The following is a 20,052-nucleotide window of genomic DNA, read 5'->3' as shown; positions in this document are numbered from 1 at the left end:
CAATTAGCTGTTCTAACAGGTGACTCTAATCAATTTTATTGCCCTGTATTTTCCAGCTCACTGAGCATAGCCAAAGCTTCTGCAAGGTTCTGGAGTAATGTCTGAAAAAAGAAGCACCCACTTCTATTTGCGGTCACCAAACCGTGTTCACATTGAAACTGGTCCTCCCAGACCTTAGGACAAAAAAATGCATCCTTGACAAGTAGATTTTTCCCACCACCAAACCAAAGGTAAAAAAGGGATGACAAACACAAAATGGTCTACACTCCCTACTCACAAAATGTACTCACTTTCACATGCTAGGCAGCAAAATACAAGTATGAACTTACAGAACATACACATTTTAAATGTCATTATGGATTTCCCCTCTCAACCTGGCCACCACCACCAGATGCAGCCATGGGAGATACATGTCAGAAACACTTCCTTTGTTAGCAGGACTTCTGAAGGTCCACTGGGGGAAGTTATCAGTTAAGGACCTTTAATGATGCTCCAATGAACCATTTTCAAAACTGCTTGGTGGGATATTCATAGTGGCAGGGAAGGGCAAGGTTTCATGACCAAACAGGTTTGGAAGATGCTGAGTGAAATGAAATGACCCTGGATACTCATTTGTGGAACTCTGTAAAGCATTATTAATGAGCCCTGTGGCTCTCCATTGCATCACAAAGTGGTTTGACAACGGAAATCACACGTTTAAACCTGAGAGCATACTTTTGGAAAAAGGTATTCAAATATCCAAATGGCGAATTGCTTAGGAAGCAAGGTGAAATTTTTGTCATTGGTGGGGACACAGGGATTGGGTAGGGCTTTTCCTTTCTGAGACTATCCAAGGATCTCACTTTGTCTAAAACAGGTGGATTAATAATATACATAAAATTGATTCACTATAATGACATGTAAAGAACATCTGAAAAAGGTAAAACATAAATGTAAATCATTACTCTTTAATCTGCATACGTTCAGCTATTTTTGAAATATGGCAACAGAAGTCCTGTTTTCTTAGAAAGTGAAAATAAAAGTTGATGTCAGGAATTTTAATTATTTGGTCCTCTCCTAGGTCCAAGTACCCATTTTTTAATATTAGATTTCTTATTAAAACTTGATTAATCTCACAGTGTAAAAAAAAAGTACCTTCTTAATTGACTTAATACTGAACAGAAACGAGGATGCGGGTTACAGGGAAACCCATGTAATAAAACGTCCACTGATCATCCTTAGTTTTACATTCCGCTTTCCATTTATTTGACAGTTTTAATGTTGGTTTTAGACCAAATTTGGAGACTCAGACAGCTACACTTCAATGGATGTGTTGATTTTTTTCTGTTTCCTTCCTACAAGTTCGTTCATTTGGGTGTTGCTTCAGCAGTGGGAAATAGGTTTGAGAGGTATGGCAGAAGTTGTGAAATAAATTTCTAAGAAGCTACAATGAAACCAGGGGAAGTTATGTCAGCTATGCTGACCCTCAATGCTGGATGTATAAAAAGGCTTTTTGGTTTAACCATCCCAATTGACTCCAGGAACCTACTAAAAAAATTTTTTTCAGACAACCGGTTCAATGAAACCCTTGAATTATTTTCACTGAGTTTATATTCATTGAAGCCAGATACATTTTAAGCCAAGAAATGAAGAGCCAGACCTCCATTTTGACACACAATCTAGCAAAGAGGGAAACATTTCATGATGAGCATCTCTCTTCTAGAAGAACTCCCATCAAAACTGGAAAATTCAGTTAAGTCTTTCCTCCTTCTATGTTAGAGACCATCTCCCCTCCCCGGAATTGTCTTGTTAGTAGGATTTCACAGCAAACCCACAATCAATAGTGATGAGTTTTTCCACCAGCCGGGATTTCATACCTGCAGCAATTTATTGCCATACACAGGCTCTTGATACACTACTCTATAAGGAAACAGAAATGTAATGTTTTTCAATGCAAAAATGAAATAAAAGAAAATGCATAAGTCAGACAGAAATTCCAGAGCAATTCATTTACAAGTTTGCTTCTCGTATTTCACTAAGACCTAAGAGTGACCCATCAAACCAAAAGAAAGACCAAGCAATGCCAAGCCTTTTTTAGCTACAAAATATCTGTAACTGAGAGTATCAAGACGGTGGGGCTGGGGGTCAAACCGCACTCACTGTTTTTGTGTTATAACCTGTGTTTATTTTTAAAGAAGAAAAAGGATATTTTCATGGCTTATTCCCCTACCAGCATATTTCAATAGTTCAAGTTAACTCGCTCACATTTATCTCTTTATCTCATGATTGGAATTCTCTGGAACACCTGAGGATTTAACTTTGATGCCTAATGATTGAGGCAATTAGGATGACAGACAGCATAACGGTATCAACGCCTTTATATTTTTTTAAATTTAATTTCATGTAATAACACAACACAATTGCATTTCATGAAACAATGAATCACAATGAAGCTATCAAAGCTGCTTTTAACATATATGACTAGAAACATTGTGTGTTTGTGTGTGTGTGTGTAATATATATTTTTTATATAGTCTGGCTTTTCTTTCCAATTTAGTTCTACTTAGCCTTCCTTTTTAAGTTAAAATCTACGTTTATGGAACTACAACTGTAAAAGTTCCCTCTCTCTCTCTCTCTCTCTCTCTCGCTTATTTGAATGTTTCAAGTACAGATATTATTCCCTGTGGCTTGTCCACCCCATACACTCTCCATTAGCCTCTCACTTCTCACCCTCCCCCTTTCCTTTCTTTCACTGCATTTCTCAAGTTTGCTCAATAGGGACAACAGTGTTACTCTGTTAGCCCAAGGCTTAAGGGTTGAACTCGGCACTTAGATCACATGCGCTCAAACCCCAGTGACAGTGAAGATTTCTGAACAAATAATTTCATCTCTTTTCTGAAAAAAGTTTCCTCCTCCGGGAAAAGAAAAATGGAGGTGATGGGTAATGAGGTTGCTCCTTGATAGGACCATGTGCAGAAGGAATGAGGTGATGTAACAGCTGAGTGTCTTGTCTCTTACACAGGACGTGCTTAACTTCTGGATGGGCTGTTGCCTCCCCCATCGTTACTGACCAGGCTAACGCCGACCCCCAGCTGGCTCAGATCCTGAAAGCAGGATCTCAGGAATAAACACTTGGGGTTTTTACCTGGAGAATTTTCTCTTCCCACCTTTCAATGCTACTGACACGTCTGTCCTGAGCTCAAACATCAGTGAAATGAGGACACCTTTTTAAGATCCATGGACAGCAGTGACATGAATTCAGAAATACTTGTATTTAAGTCACGGTGTCACCCAGAACCTTGTTATAACAGGATTTAGGCATGATGCAGAAATGCACTGGAGGGCTTCCCTGGTGGCACAGTGGTTGAGAGTCCGCCTGCTGATGCAGGGGACACGGGTTCATGCCCTGGTCCGGGAAGATCCCACATGCCACGGAGCGGCTGGGCCCGTGAGCCATGGCCGCTGAGCCTGTGCGTCCGGAGCCTGTGCTCCGCAACGGGAGAGGCCACAACCGTGAGAGGCCCGCATACCGCAAAAAAAAAAAAAAAAAAAAAAAAAGAAATGCACTGGAATCTCATCCAGACATATTCACTAGGGAGCTTCTCAGTTGCATTGAGTGTTAGAAAGCTTAGGGCTTTTCTAATAAAAGGGAACGAGGTTAACATTTATAGTCTATATCATCGGGACTTCCCTGGTGGCACAGTGGTTAAGAATACGCCTACTAATGCAGGGGACACGGGTTCAAGCCCTGGTCCGGGAAGATCCCACGTGCCGTGGAGCAATGAAGCCCGTGTGCCACAACTACTGAGCCTGCGCTCTAGAACCCACAAGCCACAATTACTGAGCCCACGTGCCACAACTACTGAGCCTGCACTCTAGAGCCCGTGAGCCACAACTACTGAGCCCGCATGTCACAACTACTGAAGCCCATGCGCCTAGAGCCCGTGCTCTGCAACAAAAGAAGCCACTGCAATGAGAAGCCCGTGCACCACAGCGAAGAGAATCCCCACTTGCCGCAACTAGAGAAAGCCTGCAATGAAGACCCAACGCAGTCCTAAAAAAAAAAAAAAAAAAAAAGATACCATTACTCTATATCATCTCTCTCTCTCTCTCTCTCTTCCTCTCACTCTCTGGCTCTCTCTGCCCTCCTGCTCCCCTATCTTCTCTTCCCTTCTTTCCAGTGCCCAGAACTCTACTCTCTTACTCTTGTTTCTACTGAGAGTTTCTCAGATCTTTTTTAACAGCTCCATTATCATTTCCTTCTCTCCATTTTCAATAGTTATCTTTTGATCAAATGCCATATCCTTTGCTATCTCCCTGAGCAGGTGAAAACACTTGTCTTTGTTCAGTTCAGTTCAGCAACCCTTATTTTCAGCTCCTTGATCGATGCCGGCCTTATGAGATCCCTAGCTTCACCCCTAAATCTAATGGATTGCTTTGCAGGTCCTGGGGACATGGTCCTTCAACTTTCAAACGGTTGATCATACCCATGTATCGCCTCTCCTATTATTTATATATTTTTTCATTAACTTGGCCCACTTTTTTTTTTTTAATTGACGTATAGTTGATTTCCAATGTTGTGCCATGGCCCACTTTTTAATTCAAAAGAATTTATGGAAATGGGTACCACTAAACAATGAGTGAATTTGTAGGTTTGATAGGCTAGTGATTGGAAGCTCAATTCCTACCTTTCGAAATACTAAAAGTGTGCGTGTGTGTGTGTGTGTGTGTGTGTATGTAGTATGTCCTCAGGTAGAAGGGACCCAGGTAATGACTTCTATGACCCTCCTTGCTGACTCAGAAACCCCTTGTGTCCTCTGACGTGTGGCCATCTGCACTGGGCCAGAGCATGACAGGCAGCATCTCCCCTGCAGGGCTGGGCTCCCAAGTACTCAGCCCAGAGGAGCATCCCTGGTTTTGAACCTTAGCTTCTAGCCCCCAGCACCTTCTTACAAATCCACTGCCTCCAGCACTTTCAGGGTGTCCATGATTATCACTCTCTCTCTCACTTCAATCTTCTCTTCCCTGAAAAATTTAAGAGGAGCTAATTCTAGGTAAGGGGGATTGCTAGCTACAGGGATCCTGTGGGTCTCTCAAATCCTCTGTGCTTTGGCAGGACTGGGCGATGCCAGAGGGCTCCACCATCAGGTGGGAGGGATGGGGACCTTGGACGAAAAAGAGGAGAAGGAGCTGGAGAAAGCAGTGTATGTACAAAAGGTCAGTCGTTCTGGTACCCACGCTGCTATAGTTGCTGGGTTGCTCTGATCCACTGTCAAGGCTGAGGATAATCGGGGCAGGAAGATTTGGAGAGCAGCCTCCCCTTACTTTCCTTAAAAGTAACCAAAGCCAGAAGCTTATTACTCTGCCCAATAAAATGAAAAAGAAATAACTGGCTTAGACCTATTAGAGGGGACCAATGTGTCTAAGACATGTCCCAGGTCTCCTCAGGATGGCCCTAGACCTATTTATTGTGCACTTTATTTTTTAACACCTTCATTGGAGTATAATTGCTTTACAGTGTTGTGTTAGTTTCTGCTGTATAACAAAGTGAATCAGCTACACGTATACATATATCCCCCATATCCCCTCCCTCTTGCGTCTCCCTCCCCCCCTCCCCATCCCCCCCCCCTAGGCGGTCACAAAGCCTCCAGCGCGTATACATATATCCCCCATATCCCCTCCCTCTTGCGTCTCCCTCCCCCCCTCCCTATCCCACCCCTCTAGGTGGTCACAAAGCATCCAGCTGATCTCCCTGTGCTAGTGCACTATTTTTAATGAGATCAAACGAGCAAGCCACAAACTTCCTTGAAATAAAATAGAACCTTGCCTGCCTTTTTATGAACCTCTTTAATCATCATTTCTTTTAAAAAAAAAATGGAGCACGGGGGACATTTCCAGTCATCAGAACATACCAGTATCTAAAAGGAGGTAGGGGTAGCAGCTTGAAATAGCACATTCAAGATTATAATATACTTCTGGCCAGGATGAATCCTGCAGCATAAGCTTTAGAGTGCAGGGAATATTCATATTCTTTCTTGCCTTAAATCAGCTTAAGGCCATCTATGAGCCCTTGGTTTGTTGCCCTAATGGGGCAGTCTGGTTCATCACTGTCCCCCACATACATACACCACCCATGCAACAAGATTCCAAAGCTGCCGTCGGACACAGAGCAAAGTAATTCCAAAAGCTACCTTCCTGGAAAGAGGACAGAAATGTGCTGCGTAAACAAAAGCTAAAACTTCACATTTCAGTTAGCTTTTCCGTCACCAAATTGCCTGTTTGGAGCTGCCTCCTTAAAATCTTATCGTCATAATATGAACAGTGGGAAAAACAGATAAATGTTTTTGGCTAGTAGGGTGGCTTGATAAGGGCCAAAGGGACAGATTTCTAAGCCTTGACACCAGGAAACTCAGGACTTGAAGTTATTGACGTAACTCTGTTCATCCAAACCTCACCCAGTGGGAAGCAAAAACCCCAAAAGGAACCAAAAGCACAAAGGGACTTTTTTGGAGCTTTTCTCCCTGAATGGAATTTCTCTTTCCACCTTAGTCTGGACGCTCTCTTCTGAGTCTCTTTGCTCTCTCGACTTGCCTTGTTCTCGCTGATTTTCATTGGTCTCAACCAATGCAGACGTTCTCTATCCGTGACTCTCGCCCATTCTTTTGCCTTATTTGTGGGGTCCTACTGCCTATACCTTCAGGAAGCTTCTACTTCCTGTTATACAAAAATCTATGAGGCAAGGAAAAGACACCAATCTGACCTACCCATAGGACAGCACAAATTAATAATTCAATGTCATTGTCATTTTACAAATAATCAATAAATTATTGTCATTTTACAGAGAAGGGAACACTCGATAAATGGCAGCTAATAATTGTAATGTGTTTGATTTTAGCTAGGCTTAGTAATGTCCACATTTTTTTTTCCCCTTGGGTGAGTGTTGATGAAGATAGTTTTCCTTTCTGTGTATTTTCTTTTTTTCTAACTTCTCCATCCCTTCTCTACTCTCCTCCATTTCCCAAATTAAAAAAAAAAAAAATGTCCTAAACTAAGTCCTAACTCCCTCCATTTGCATCCTCTATCCAGAGGCTACCCTAGGGGAAGGGTATAGACTGATGTTTGGGTTCATGGGTTATCTGAGGATTTGGAGGAGGTCCAGCCTGTTTAGCCCCTGCCTGCTTCTCTATTTAAAATGGTATAAACTCAAAGTTTGGAAAAAGAGGACTTGAGAAGGAAGGAGTGGATGGAGCGACACACACAAGAAGGAAATAGGTTGTTCCCTGGGTGAATAAAGAACATGTAGGTTGCTCTTTCATTTCATTAAGGGGAAAAAAAAAAACCCTAACCCACAGATTATAATAAATGTACTTGATGCAATTATAATAAAACCCAAGTTCATCATTGATGGAGATTAATACTCTGCCTCAAAATTGTAATTATTTGAAATTCGAAGGGAAGGAAATTAAATAACTAGTGTCTTTTCTATTTTCTAGTAAATTGCCTCAATTTGATCAGGAATATGGTTATATTTTTCTTTGTTATCTAATCTATAAAACAACAAATATGATTCCACTGAATTTATTTGAGGTCCCTCGTAATAAAAATAATGATATGATTTAGAAAATACCCCCCAACCCCACCCATTTCTTTTAAATTGTGTTTATTCCAAGTCATTTTCAAAACATTGCAGCTAATACCATACCATGGGTGAATAACTACCTCTAGATCAAGTTAGGTAAATTTAATTATGGCCCCATAATGAGAAACATCCTCCTCTTCTCTAAAAGTGAAAAGCTTAATAAAGTGGTACCATTTAACAAACAATTCTAAATTGGACAAATAATTCTAAATCAGGTAACTGTTTTGGAGAAATGGAGGGAATAAAGAGTGGAAAAAAATAAGAGTTGAATGCTCAAGTTGGTCTGTATTTTGTTAGGAGATATTTCTTGCTAAAATCATCAATGGGGGAGAGAGAGAGAGAGAAACGGGGTTTGGGGGAAGAAATATCTTTCTAGGGCTGTAGTGATCAACAATTAAATATATTTACAAGAAAACATCCAAAACATCAGCCATGAAAATATATTTTCACCCTCTACAGCTGGTAGCTACAGCTGTCATCCTACATATTATATTGAAAACACATAGACCACACTGAGAACTTCAGAGAGGATTTCTTTTTGAAGGCGGATCTTTAGTTTGACATGGGAAAAAAATGTCATCTTTTTTGGAAGGTGTTTTGCATTTATTCTGAAGTTAATCAGGGAGTTAATTCCACTCACTCAACAGCACGAGGGCTTTCATGAGCAGAAAAGCCTTCAGTCCTCCAAGCCTTTGGACTCTTTCTCACAGGAAGAGGAAATGGGCGGCACCCAGTAGAGAAATTTGCAGCAAACTTGTAAAAAGAATGACTCGGGAGGAAACAAGGATGGCATGCACGTTAATGAATACTTACATAAATGTCTGCACCATAAAATCCATCCTGGTAAACAACACTGCAAGGGTGCACACACAAAGAAAAACATTCATATTAGTGCATTTCCCCATGCAGACACACCAACCCCTGCACTGGCGAAGTTAGTCTGGTCACAAGATCCAAAACACAGGAACCGAGGATCGTTTTCAGATTGGTTAAGGAGGTTGGAGACAACGGCAGTCCATCAGACTGAGAAAATTAGGCTGGGGTTCGGTGTCGGCCCAGAATCAGGACATGGTGGCGTGCTGGGTACCAGACTTCCCAATCTTTCCGGAGGGGTGCAGAAATGCAAAGAGGATTCACGTTTTTTTTTAAGTGACCCACGCAGATATGAGGATCGGGGTTTGCATTCAGCCAAACCATCTAGGTCCCCCCGGAAAAAAAAATCATCTGCTTAAAATATATGATTGATAAGAGCAGGCGTATGGATGTCACATTTTCAATACGGGTTACAGCTGAATGACCTCAGGGGCACTGCACAATCCAAACGATTTCAGGAATTTTCTTCTATATTCTTTCACACTCTAGTATTCTATCTGGTAATTCCATGTGCCCCTCTTTTATGGTACATGTAGGAGAATATCTCTAATTATACAGGTGTGTGAACAGGTGTGTAGATGTGTGTGCAAGAAATAGGTGTGCTTTTGTATATGGGTGTGCTTCGTGCATATATATGCATATGAATGTGTGTGTTACTTTGAACATGTAAATGCACACGTGCGTGCATGTGTATACCATGTGCATGTGTATAAGTGCATGTGTGTGCATGTGTACATGAATGTAGATATTGTGCATATGATGTGTGTAGTAGTATGTGTTTGCACATCTGTGTGTATGTGGGCTCATGAGTCATATGTGTGTGTGTGCATGCCTATGTCTGTGTGTATATTCATATAAATTATAACCAGACTAAGCAGACTCCCACATAATGGTTGAACAAGCCTGGCCTCACAGCAGCTCTCTGATTCCTGTCCATTTAGTCATCTCAGAGAGAAGGGACTTCACAGGACGGGGTAAATAAAAGATCCTGGACTATTTCCAGAAGTTTTTTGGTTTACCTCGAGTGAAATATCCAGGAAAAGAAGCTCACAGCTCTGTGATCCTAGGAAACTGACTTAAAATTCCTAAGCATTAAAACGGGTTTAATGAGGATCCCATGTAGACTGCGCACCTCACAGGCCTTTGTGAAGATCCCAGGACATCTCAAATACAAAACTGTGGGTTTCTAAGGCATGTTTCCAAAGGATAGCAGTTGTTATTAATAACCTTCCCTGATCTCTTCCCATGGAGTTTACAGATGATTTATGATTCTGTCAAATGCACCCCACCGCAAATTCTCCAATGCGCCCCACCGTTGAATGGAGCTGCGGTCCTAACAGAAGCAGGACTTTGATTACCAAAGGATTCCAGCAGGTTTCAGGAGCAGAGTGGACCCACAGGTAAGCCAAGCATATCGAGAGCCAAGAGGAGACACTTGACAACACACACATGCACACACGCACACGGCAGTGACACTGGTTTGCTGGAGAACACTGCAGTGTGCTTCTCAGAGCTTTTCAGAGTTGATTGGCTAACCCCAAGTACCATCATCTTTAAAAACGGGGCAGGGATTTCACATGCTAAGGAGGTCAGTAGGAATCGCTTTCAGCTGTTTTTATTTGGATCGAAAAGGGGCTCCGGTTCACAAGAGCACTTGTCAAGCAGCGTCAAACCCTAATCCGAGATACAGAGGTAAGTGGCATCCTGAGCTAGGCTTTGATTTCTCTTTCAACATTTCCAACATAAAAAGATACTGCCTGTTGGGGGTCAGAAGGCAGGGCTGGCCTCTGCCAACGAGACTGGGCCCAGAGCTGATCATTCAGCCAGATCAGAACAGCGCTGTCCATTCCTCCAAGACGTCACGCTGTCCATTCCTCCACTGACATCACGCCCTTGCAAGTGCTGGTCCTTGTGCCAGGGAAGCCTTATCTCCTGATAACCTCATCCAAAAGCAGAGCACCATTCAAGAGCCAAGTTAGAGAGGAAACACACGGGCATCTGGGTCACAGCCTCAGCAGTCAGCAGCTATGGGCCCTGGGACGAATGACCTAAGCTATCTGAGCTTCACTTCTTCATCTGTGAAATGGGGAAAGAGGTAAGTGCCCGCGTCAAGGGAGGACTGAGTTAGGTGATGTGTGCAAAGTGATGAGCAAGGTAGTTGCCAACAAAGTTCTAATTAAATATCACATCGCTATGAGCTTTATCCAGTGCCCACCCCAAGCGGAGTTTTTCCTCCTTCCTGTGAACACCAGCATCACGTTTTCCAATCCTCGAATTCCCACTTGGTCCAACAATTTTAAATATTGGTCAAATATTAAAGGCATTGGTGTAGGCAGCTCATTTCGCCCTGAAAGTTGCACCCGATAGCTTACTCGACATTCTATCCCACTTGATGGCCAACACATTGCTTTTCACACTGAAGATGTAAGTAAATATCTATTGAGTGAATATTGCCCATAGTTTAAAGGGGGGGGGGGTTGGCCATTAGTAGGTGACAGAAGGTGACACAGAGCAATTCTAGGTAGAATCTTCATCTGGTTATTCAGCAACAATGGCTACTGTCAATGGGGGAGGGGGGTAAGATTCGAAAACCGGACCCTGGGACTTCCCTGGCGGTCCAGTGGTTAGGGCTCCGCGCTTCCATTGCAGGGGGCATGGGCTCGATCCCTGGTCGGGGAACTAAGATCCCTCAAGCCACGCGGTGAGGTCAAAAACAAACAAACAAACAATAAAACCCCAAAAACCTGGACCCGGACTTAGGATACCAGTGCAAGAGGCTAGACAGAATGTGATGTACATGTGAACAATATATTAATATTTAACCAAACATTAATACACATTCAAATATGGGAAGGGATGCCTTTCTCGAAATATTTGTAGAGGGGGACCCCATCTGTGTCTGCTCTTCTGTGAATAATGGAGCAGACATTGGGGGCTGCTCCAGGGGGCACAGGACCAGGAGTGGCTGAGGCAGAGCTCTGGCTGAGAAAAGGGCCCCTTCTTTCATCAGGACAAGCTCTTGCGCACTGTGGCCAGCTGCATGCCTCCACCGCAAGCCTCTTGGTACCAACAGCTCCCAGAAATGAGTCAGGAACAGGCCCCGATGTTTGCCTTAGGCTTGTTCAGCCGGGTGACCTGGCTGCCATGCTCTGCCCTCCACCACGGACCACGGAAAATTACTCAGGGAATCTGACATCCCACGTTTACAAGACAGAGAACCAAAGGGAACGTGATCTGGCGTCTCATTTGAACAGACTCAAACAAACTGACTGATGAGCCCTATTGCTCTGCTGTTGAAATGTTTACTGCACTCCAACCACCATGCTGAGGCTCAGGGCAAGTCCATCAGCTAAGGCTGCCCTCAGGGGGCTTACAGGGAGGCACAAAGCCAGGTACACTGATGTGAGGTGGCAGCCGCGAGAGCCGCTGCGGAGGAGGGGAACGATGGCGCTCTGACCTGGTAATGGAAGGAGGAGGACTGGCATCAGAGGTGAGGGAACCCCAGGGAATGGCCCAGAAACCCCAGCGCCTGAGCTAGTTCAAGAGGAACTAGGGAGGAAAAGCAAGCCAGGCAAAGGGAACAGCCAATGCAAGGTCCGATGTCTAGAGGGTCCAGGGCATAATTTCTAGTCTGGGGGTGTTCAGAGGCCCAGCCAACTGTGGTGGCTTCCCTAAGAAAGGAAATGGAGAATTCTAGCTGCTCTTACAAACCGCCCAGGGTAGGGACTGCTGGTTTTCACTATGGGCAACACCTGCACAATTTGGAGAGAGACGAACCAGAGGGTGAGTGATCTACCTTCACAATGACTCCAAAAAACTAGGAACCGATCCGGCAATCCTCATTGGCCGCACGAAACGAAGCCACTTGATGGGCTGCGAGTTTCATCACGATACTGTGTGGTTTTTTCCTAAGTCATAGCACGAATGTGATCGCCACGAGCCCTCACACCTAGAGAGCGACTCCTCTGTGTCCGTCCCTAGTCTGACCTAATTATCATTATCCCACCTAATCCTCAAAATACCCCTATGAGACGGATAATGTTATTATAGCCTCTTTGGACATCAAGAGAGTGAAACGGAGAGAGCTAGGTACCGACGAAGAAGCTGGGACACTAGCCCAGGTTGTATTGGCTTCACAGCCCAAATTTTAAATTGCCACGGCAGGCAGCAGTGGTCAAACTTCAGCAGGTATCAGGACCACCTCGAGGGCCTGTTAAAACACAGATGGCCGGGCCCCAGGCCCAGCCCAGAGGTTCTGAATCAATAGATCTGGACGGCGGGGTGGGGAGGTGGGGTCTAAGAATTTGCATTTTTAACGAGTAACGGGGATGCTGACGCTGCCAGTCCTAGGACTAATAGGCTTATTGCCCTATGGAGCACCAACCTCCACGTGTCATTTTACTTTACATTTGAGACAACCCTGAAGGTCAGCTTCCTAGGCCCTGTTCTAAATAGGAGCTGCTTGTAGGCAAGCTCTGAGAAAGTCCCATGCTGGTTTTCAAGAATGGATCCAAACACTTTTTTTAAAACCCCACTAAACAGGTGCATATGTGAAGGGAAAGGAAGGTAGGGGATGATGTCTAATGCGTAGCTATCGATAAATTAGCCACATCCCAGTACAAGAGAAGAGAGTTGCCATCATGCATTGAACAGGTGCAGCCTTATTTTAATGCAGAGGCGGTCTGTCTAGCCATGCAAAGGTAATTGTAATATCTTCGGAACCGCAATATGCTTTGGCAAGAGCGTAATGCAAATGCACATCTCATTTTCTTAGAAAGGTAATAACAGGACTTAAATAGCTGAATGAATGCAAGCGGGGAATGATTGCACTATAGCAAATTAGTTTACTTTATAAGAAAAGGAAAGAAAGAAATCATGCGATGCCCAAACTATACAATCTGTTTGTGTAACATAATATATCCCAACCACAAACACATTCTTGAAGGAAAGGTTATTTAAAGCTGCTTTATCTTACTGCCCATTGCAAGTGGAAAATAATATTTTTAATGCATCTAGTTGTTTTTGAATGGATATCACGTGGGTCCATAAACTCACTGGCATTTGTATAGAATTGTGCAGTGTATGTACGCTGACATTTTCCTGGGGAAAATACATATTTTAATGAGATTATCAAAGGCATCTGTGACGTCCCACTTTCTCCCCCCAAATTTAAGAACCACTGACTTAGAGTGTTTGTCTTTAAATGCACTCAATTAAGAGGCTTTTTTTTTTTTTTTTTTTTTTAATGTAAGAGGTTACCTTTTAAAACTGGCTGAGAATTTAAACAAGAATTCACGGCAAAGCCAAAAAAGCTAAAGAGAATTCTGGAAAGTATTCTGGGGCTAGGTGATGATGACCTAATGTTTATGTTCATCGAGAAACTTCCCAAGCATCAGATAATACAATCTGAGGATAAGACATTTATAAATTAAAACCAAAAAACATGGTTGATTTACAGAAAGAAAGGTTTGCACACACTGTTCTAAAGTCTTCTTCAGGACCTAACCTGAAAGCACTCCCAAAGGCTCTGTGTATGGGCTTCATTCTTGCACTGACCAACTGTAAGAAGTTTTTTCCTGGGATACCACCATATCTTTCTTGCACTTAGGGTAGCATATTCACCTCAAAATACTTCTCATGGTAACTCTGAGAAGTTGTACATACATGTGACATAATTAATGACTTGAGAAAGTACAGAATGTCTTGCTCAAAAATATCCAGAGAGCCAAGATAAAAACCCTATAGCAAATGCTGGGTGCTTAATTTAGAATAATAATAATAATTTTAAAAATCTCCTATGGTTCTCTATATCCCTAGCCCCATACAATATGATTGGTACATAGTAGGCACTTGATAAGGTGCTGTTAATTAATTAATTAATTAATTAATTAAGAACAAGAACTTGGTGAGGCCAATCTCATAGGGTTTTGAGGGGAGAGGATTGAGGTTTAGCTGCTGTCCTGTAACATCCGATGTTGTACTGAGTCTGGTGTATGTGTCTCTGACGCTTCTACCTTCCATCTTCATCCACACATCATCAGCCTGCCAGCTCCCTTGGATGACAACTACCCAATGGGTAATTTCTCCCAAATATGAGTCCTAGGAAGACACACTGGACATGGTAGCCGTTTATCTAAACAGACTCCAGGAGCAAATGCAAGGAGAAATATGGACGACTTGGTCCACTTAGCTCTCCCTGAGACTGTTCACTAGTTAATATTTTATTTCCGATCTACAGATTCCATAAACCACTGAAGTGCCTCTGTCCAAAGCCATCTCTGTGGCTTATGGGGAATGGAGGTCTGTGAACTGTAGGAGTCCCCCAGCCAATGGGAACGTGACTCATGGAAGGAAAGATATGGGTACTCAACAGAAGCCAAAGGGGGACCCTTGAGAAAGAGGGGAGTATAAGCAACGAATAAAAAGTCAATAACCACATCAACAGCAACAACAGTAGCTACAGTTCACGTAACACGTGCCATTTGATGGAACTGATTAAGTCGTAACCTTACCTGCATCTCCCTATTTCATCCTCTATCAACCCTACGGAGGCAGGTGTAGTCTTCACTCACCTGCTAAGTCAACTGTGCCTGCAAAGATTAAGTCAGCTACCCAGGGCAGTATGAGATAGAAGAGCAGGAGCCAATCTCATCTGCCCCATAGTCTGTGTCTTTATAGGATTGTAACAATCTTATAGACTGTGTAGACATTAGCTTTCTAACTCATCACCCAGTCTCACTCAGTTAATGCTGGCAGTCACTAAGGGGTTGGTTGGCCCAGTCTAGGGCTTTCCTCTCATTCCTGTGATCCCTGGTCCAAGTAGAGCCTTCCCCCCACCACCAGGAGTGATCATGAATTAATGTCCCAAAAACTTTCTATTTAGCTATGTGAGAAAGAGGAGATAGGGCTCGTCATAACCTACATTCTTTACTTGCTGGGAGAAATTTCAGAAAATATCAGGACGTGGAGGGAAAAACCAAATCAGTAAACGTAAGGGCATCCTTAGTGAATCCTCCTGGGTGACTATCTTGACGTTGGATACTTCCAAGGGTCACTCAGGGATTCACAAAGGTGGCCTTGGAGGTTCTGTGGATTTTTTTCAATCTCTCAGGAAAAAAAAAAAAAAGGAAGCTATACATGGACATAGGATAAATGACACATTCTGCGTTGCGATTTTAGTAACAGAGTATTCATATTGGATACTTCATGGAAAACAGAGGTTTAGGATGACAGATATGTCTTCAATTGGTGACAATGGGAAAAATAGATTCTTCCTTAATAAATGCAGTTTTTTTTAGGTGATGGCTTATAAAAAGATGGGGACCTCTGAGTATGAGGGAGCATCACAGAATGAGAGCTTGATGTGGCAATTTAGGAAATGATTGGATTTTCTTTCTTTCGTTTTCTTTTTTGGTTTTAAACTTTTCAAATTAAAAAAAATTTTTTTTAACTGAAGTATAATTGATTTACAATGGAAATGATTGGATTTCTTCTCTCTCTGGAAGCTTTCTGGAAGCCAAGCTGTTGCCCACTCAACACCCTATCTTATCACTTATCACATTTGTTGAAATCATTAGCATCTATGGTGTTCCCTGTGCCTGACTGTAAGAAACTCTCCCCAAAGGCGCCATTTGCCTCAGCATCCTTAGCGTAAGACAGTGCATCGAGCTGAGAGAAGCAACGAACGGGACTGGAGGAAAGACAGTCAAATCTAGAAATCAGGAAACTAAAGGACTTTGGAGACAAACAGCTACAGGAAATCCACACTATTCCCGGGACCACCTGAATCCTGATAATGTCATCCTGGAAACAGAAATGGGTTTCCAACCTCTCTGCTACTTGCTTCCACTCAACACAGATCAGGGCACTCTCTACTCCAGCCAATGTCTGCTCTGTGTCCTGCTCAGCTCTTTTCCTTTCCAAGATGGGCTGCCCCTCCCGGCCCCTCCCCCCATGGACTCCTTCAGCCTAAGCCAATGAAGGGAAAGGAACCTTCATTGAAGATGCTGAGTTCACACTTTTTCATTTGCTTTCGAAGCACTCCAGGCAGTTTGTAATCCAGCAGAACACCCAGGCAACTAGCTGAATTTCCTCCTTTTCAATCTGCTCTTATAGAACATGCAGACATGGACACACACACCCTTAGCCCTTCTGAATTTCCTACTCTGACCGTCTTGAGAATTTTCTCTTCCTACTAGGTGTGGTTTCAGAATTCCAACCATAATATTGCCAGTGAAGAGGCACAATTCACCATTATAATCAAAATGATTAGGAAGATCACTGGAATATTAAAATGAAATCATGTCCAAAGCAGTCACCAACAACGTGCTTCACCGCTTGGAGATGCCTGGCTCTCTCCCTGGCCAACATGGCATTAGTTATACCTGGTTATTGCCAGCAAAGAGCAAGTTCATTATAAGTTAGCAAATTTCAATTTTACAGCAGGTGTGTTACTCTGAGAGTTTTATAAATTGTTCCCATGAAGATAAGCCATACAATTTTATTTTTTTCTGTTCAATATAGCAGTGATATACTGAGGGTACATAGACCAAAAAGCGACAATTACCATCTACGAAGGTAAGATAATGATTTTCAGACAAACTAATGTGATACAAACATGCAATTTTGCATTTACGGCTTACGAATCTTGCTTTCATGAGCCTAAAGGGTAACTTATTTTTTCTTCATGACTCATGATGTGACCTTGGGAATAACAAATCTTTGTTTCTGCCTTTTTGAATCTAAAAATGGGCTTGACACTGTGGGCTGGAGAGAATGATCATACTAGCAATGATTCCTTGCAGTACACGGTCAGATACATAAGGCTTAGGACATGCAGACGCATTGTCTTGGAGGGTTGAGAGGATTTAAGGCCGATTCATCCTTGGTTCGTTATTATCCTCCACCTTTTCGGTAAAAAAAACTCTAATGACCGTACAAGAAATGATGGACATTGTCTTAATTCTCAGCTTTTATTTTCCCTTCCTGATGATTTCATCAAATTTCACTTCTTAATATTCTTAACTTTGTTTCATTGCATTTGTTTTTAAAACACTTCAAATGCTCTACTTGGGAATGCGTGAGATATGAATAAATAATGAACAAAGAGTGTTTCCCTTTGTTATCAGAATAGAGATGATCTAGGCTTATTCAGGTTTTCTAAAAGATGGATAAGCCAAAGAGCTATAGAAAATGCATTTAACCCTTTCACACAGTCCTGAATATAGCCAGATTCTTTCTAGAGACCAGAAAGCCAGTCTCCTGGCCAGACTGTGCTGGGTATAGCTGAGTTTTCCTTTGAGTGGTACTATTGCCATTTGGGCCCCGTATTTCTTTGTGTTGGGGGGTGTGGTGGGAGTCCGCCCTGTCCTGTGCATTGTAGGATTTTTAGCAGCATCCCTGGCCTCCACCCAGTAGATGCTATCACAACAAACAAAAATGTCTCCAGACATTCCCAATGTCCCATGAGGACCACTGCCTTAGAGACCTCCCTCTCTCCGACTCCAGGGGGCCAGAATGTTCTAGCAGGATTCCTAACAGCGAGGCAAAAAGGGTAGCACTTCAAGAAAGCAGCCCATTACGCCAGTACCAATTTTTTTTTCTTCAGCATTCACCACCATTCCTTGATATTCACTCGGCAATAGCAAAGTCCATGTACAGAAAGACCAAACGGGCCTTGGGGAACAAATCAATCTGCATTGTCCTCAGAGAGGGAAAACGGAAGGCAAAGGCCATTTTGGAAAATCCAACTAAATGAGTCACTTCCAATTTCTTTGAACTTCAAGAGTTTGCGTTAGACTGACACCTAATTTTCTCTCTGGGCCAAAGGTTCATTCACCTTGAAGCACAAGATGTCTTTGGGGAGGGGGGCAAGACCGCCCCAGTGAATTGTACGTTTGAAACCCTCCTGTCCCTCCACCGAGGGATTCAAAGGGCAAATGTGATCCAACCTCCTTAATCACCAGATGTTTGCAATCATCAGAAAGACGTCTTGGGCTGTAACCATTTCTCTGTTCTCCAGCATTCAGTCTCAAAGAGAATTTACATAACAAAATGTGACATGTAGAATGCTTAAAGGCACCAACCATGACAAGACGAATTACACTCATTTTTCAAGACTCTTTGCAAGGTGCTGCACAGCAAGCACGCGCGGGCTGCATGCCGGGCGGTTCCGGGGGGGTGGGGGCGGTCAAGGCCGGCATGCGCTAGATCGCACGCAAGGGGTGCTGGTGCGGGAGGCCCGCCCGGGGTCGGGGGGCTGCCCCACTTACCCGCCGTAGGCCGGGATCGGGGGCGGGGGCGCCGCGGCCCGGAAGGTGTTGTACACGGTGCGGCCGCGGCCTCGCAGGTGCGCCCCTCGGTAGGCGGCCGCGGCGGTGGCGGCTGGATACGGGAAGCCGGGCACTGCGGGCGACAGGAGAGAGCAGAGCTTTCAGAGGCACTCCTGCCTTTGAGGGAACCACCCGCCCCTCCCCCACCACTCAGGCCCCTTCTCCCCGCAGGCCAAGGCCGGACACCTGCCCCCCTTCCTTCCCAGAGTCAGGCTTCCAAAGGCGGGTAGGAGGGAGGAGACCAAGGTCTGATTCCAGAGAGGATGGGCTAGTTCTGCCCGTGGTGCCTGTGGCCAAGGTCAAGGACAGACCTTTACAAAGCATTCTTACTAACGGGAGAAATGCTCACTGCACAAACTTAAATTTTTAAAAAGGTATTGCAACAGATTGCAAGATGTATGTGCAGTGTGCTCTCAAATCTGTCTACCTATCACCCATCTATCCACATGCATACATATACACATATGCATAGTGTAATATATATGTGGATGAGCACACGCTATGCATATGTGTATATGTACACATACATCTGTATAAGCATGTGTGCATGTGGAAGTGAATATATGTATATATGTGTATATACAGTATACCTGGATGTTTGTGTGTATACACACATACGCATGCATGTGTGTATGTGAATATGTATATGTGCATATTTATATATGTGTGCGTATTTATATAGTTATATATACAAATTCATATACATACATATTTCAATGTGTTTGTAGTTATCTCTGGGGCTGAACTTCATAAGTAAATGTTAGTTGTCTATTCATAGCTTTTCCCCAACCCATTTTAATTTTTTTTCCTTATTTTCCTTTATTTACCTATATTGCTTGTTAAAAATTTTAAATTGAAATACTGCGTTCCTAGAGACAAGTGTACACGTCGTAGGTGTATGGACCTCTCAGGCTCCAAGAAACAAATTATTAGTAAGGTCCCATCAGCCCCCTAACCATTTATACAGCTTATAAAACCATCTCTACCACAAGCATAATTGCAGAGAAGTGTGGGAATTCGACTCTGAAGGAAAGGGTTTGGGCAGGGTTTTCTTCCCTGGGGGAAAATTCTCTGGGCAAAATGACGTGGTGAGGTGTCAGCAGGGAAAGTAAGCCTGATGCTTGAGATCCCTGATAATTAATATGGCTTCCTCTGCCTGGGATGTCATTCCTCCTAGGATGTCTGCAAATCCTCAGGCATCAGGGCCCTTGAAGCCTTCAGAACACCACC

The 20,052-nt window shown here is 43.4% G+C and overlaps 1 protein-coding gene across 44 annotated transcripts in view; it reads right to left on the bottom strand.

Moving 5' to 3' along the window:
* RBFOX1 (RNA binding fox-1 homolog 1) overlaps positions 1 to 20,052 on the bottom strand; it is a 395,937-nt gene that overhangs the window by 41,541 nt on the left and 334,344 nt on the right. For 11 of the 44 annotated variants that reach the window (XR_008619185.1, XM_028498770.2, XM_028498775.2 and 8 more), the window contains 3 exons: positions 18,763 to 18,895; positions 8,432 to 8,471; positions 1,857 to 1,899 (listed from right to left, as the gene is read on the bottom strand). Coding sequence is in view for 38 of the 44 variants with exons in the window: in XM_028498770.2 (XP_028354571.1) it covers positions 1,857 to 1,899; positions 8,432 to 8,471; positions 18,763 to 18,895 (216 nt within the window). In the remaining 6 variants the exon portion in view is untranslated. The other 33 variants (XR_003682855.2, XR_003682859.2, XM_055090209.1 and 30 more) reach the window with 6 other exon arrangements.

Source organism: Physeter macrocephalus, chromosome 14 (assembly GCF_002837175.3).
Source record: "Physeter macrocephalus isolate SW-GA chromosome 14, ASM283717v5, whole genome shotgun sequence".
NCBI lineage: Eukaryota > Metazoa > Chordata > Mammalia > Artiodactyla > Physeteridae > Physeter > Physeter macrocephalus.
Note: the sequence above shows the minus strand (reverse complement) of the source record. Positions and strands in the feature narration are given on the sequence as shown.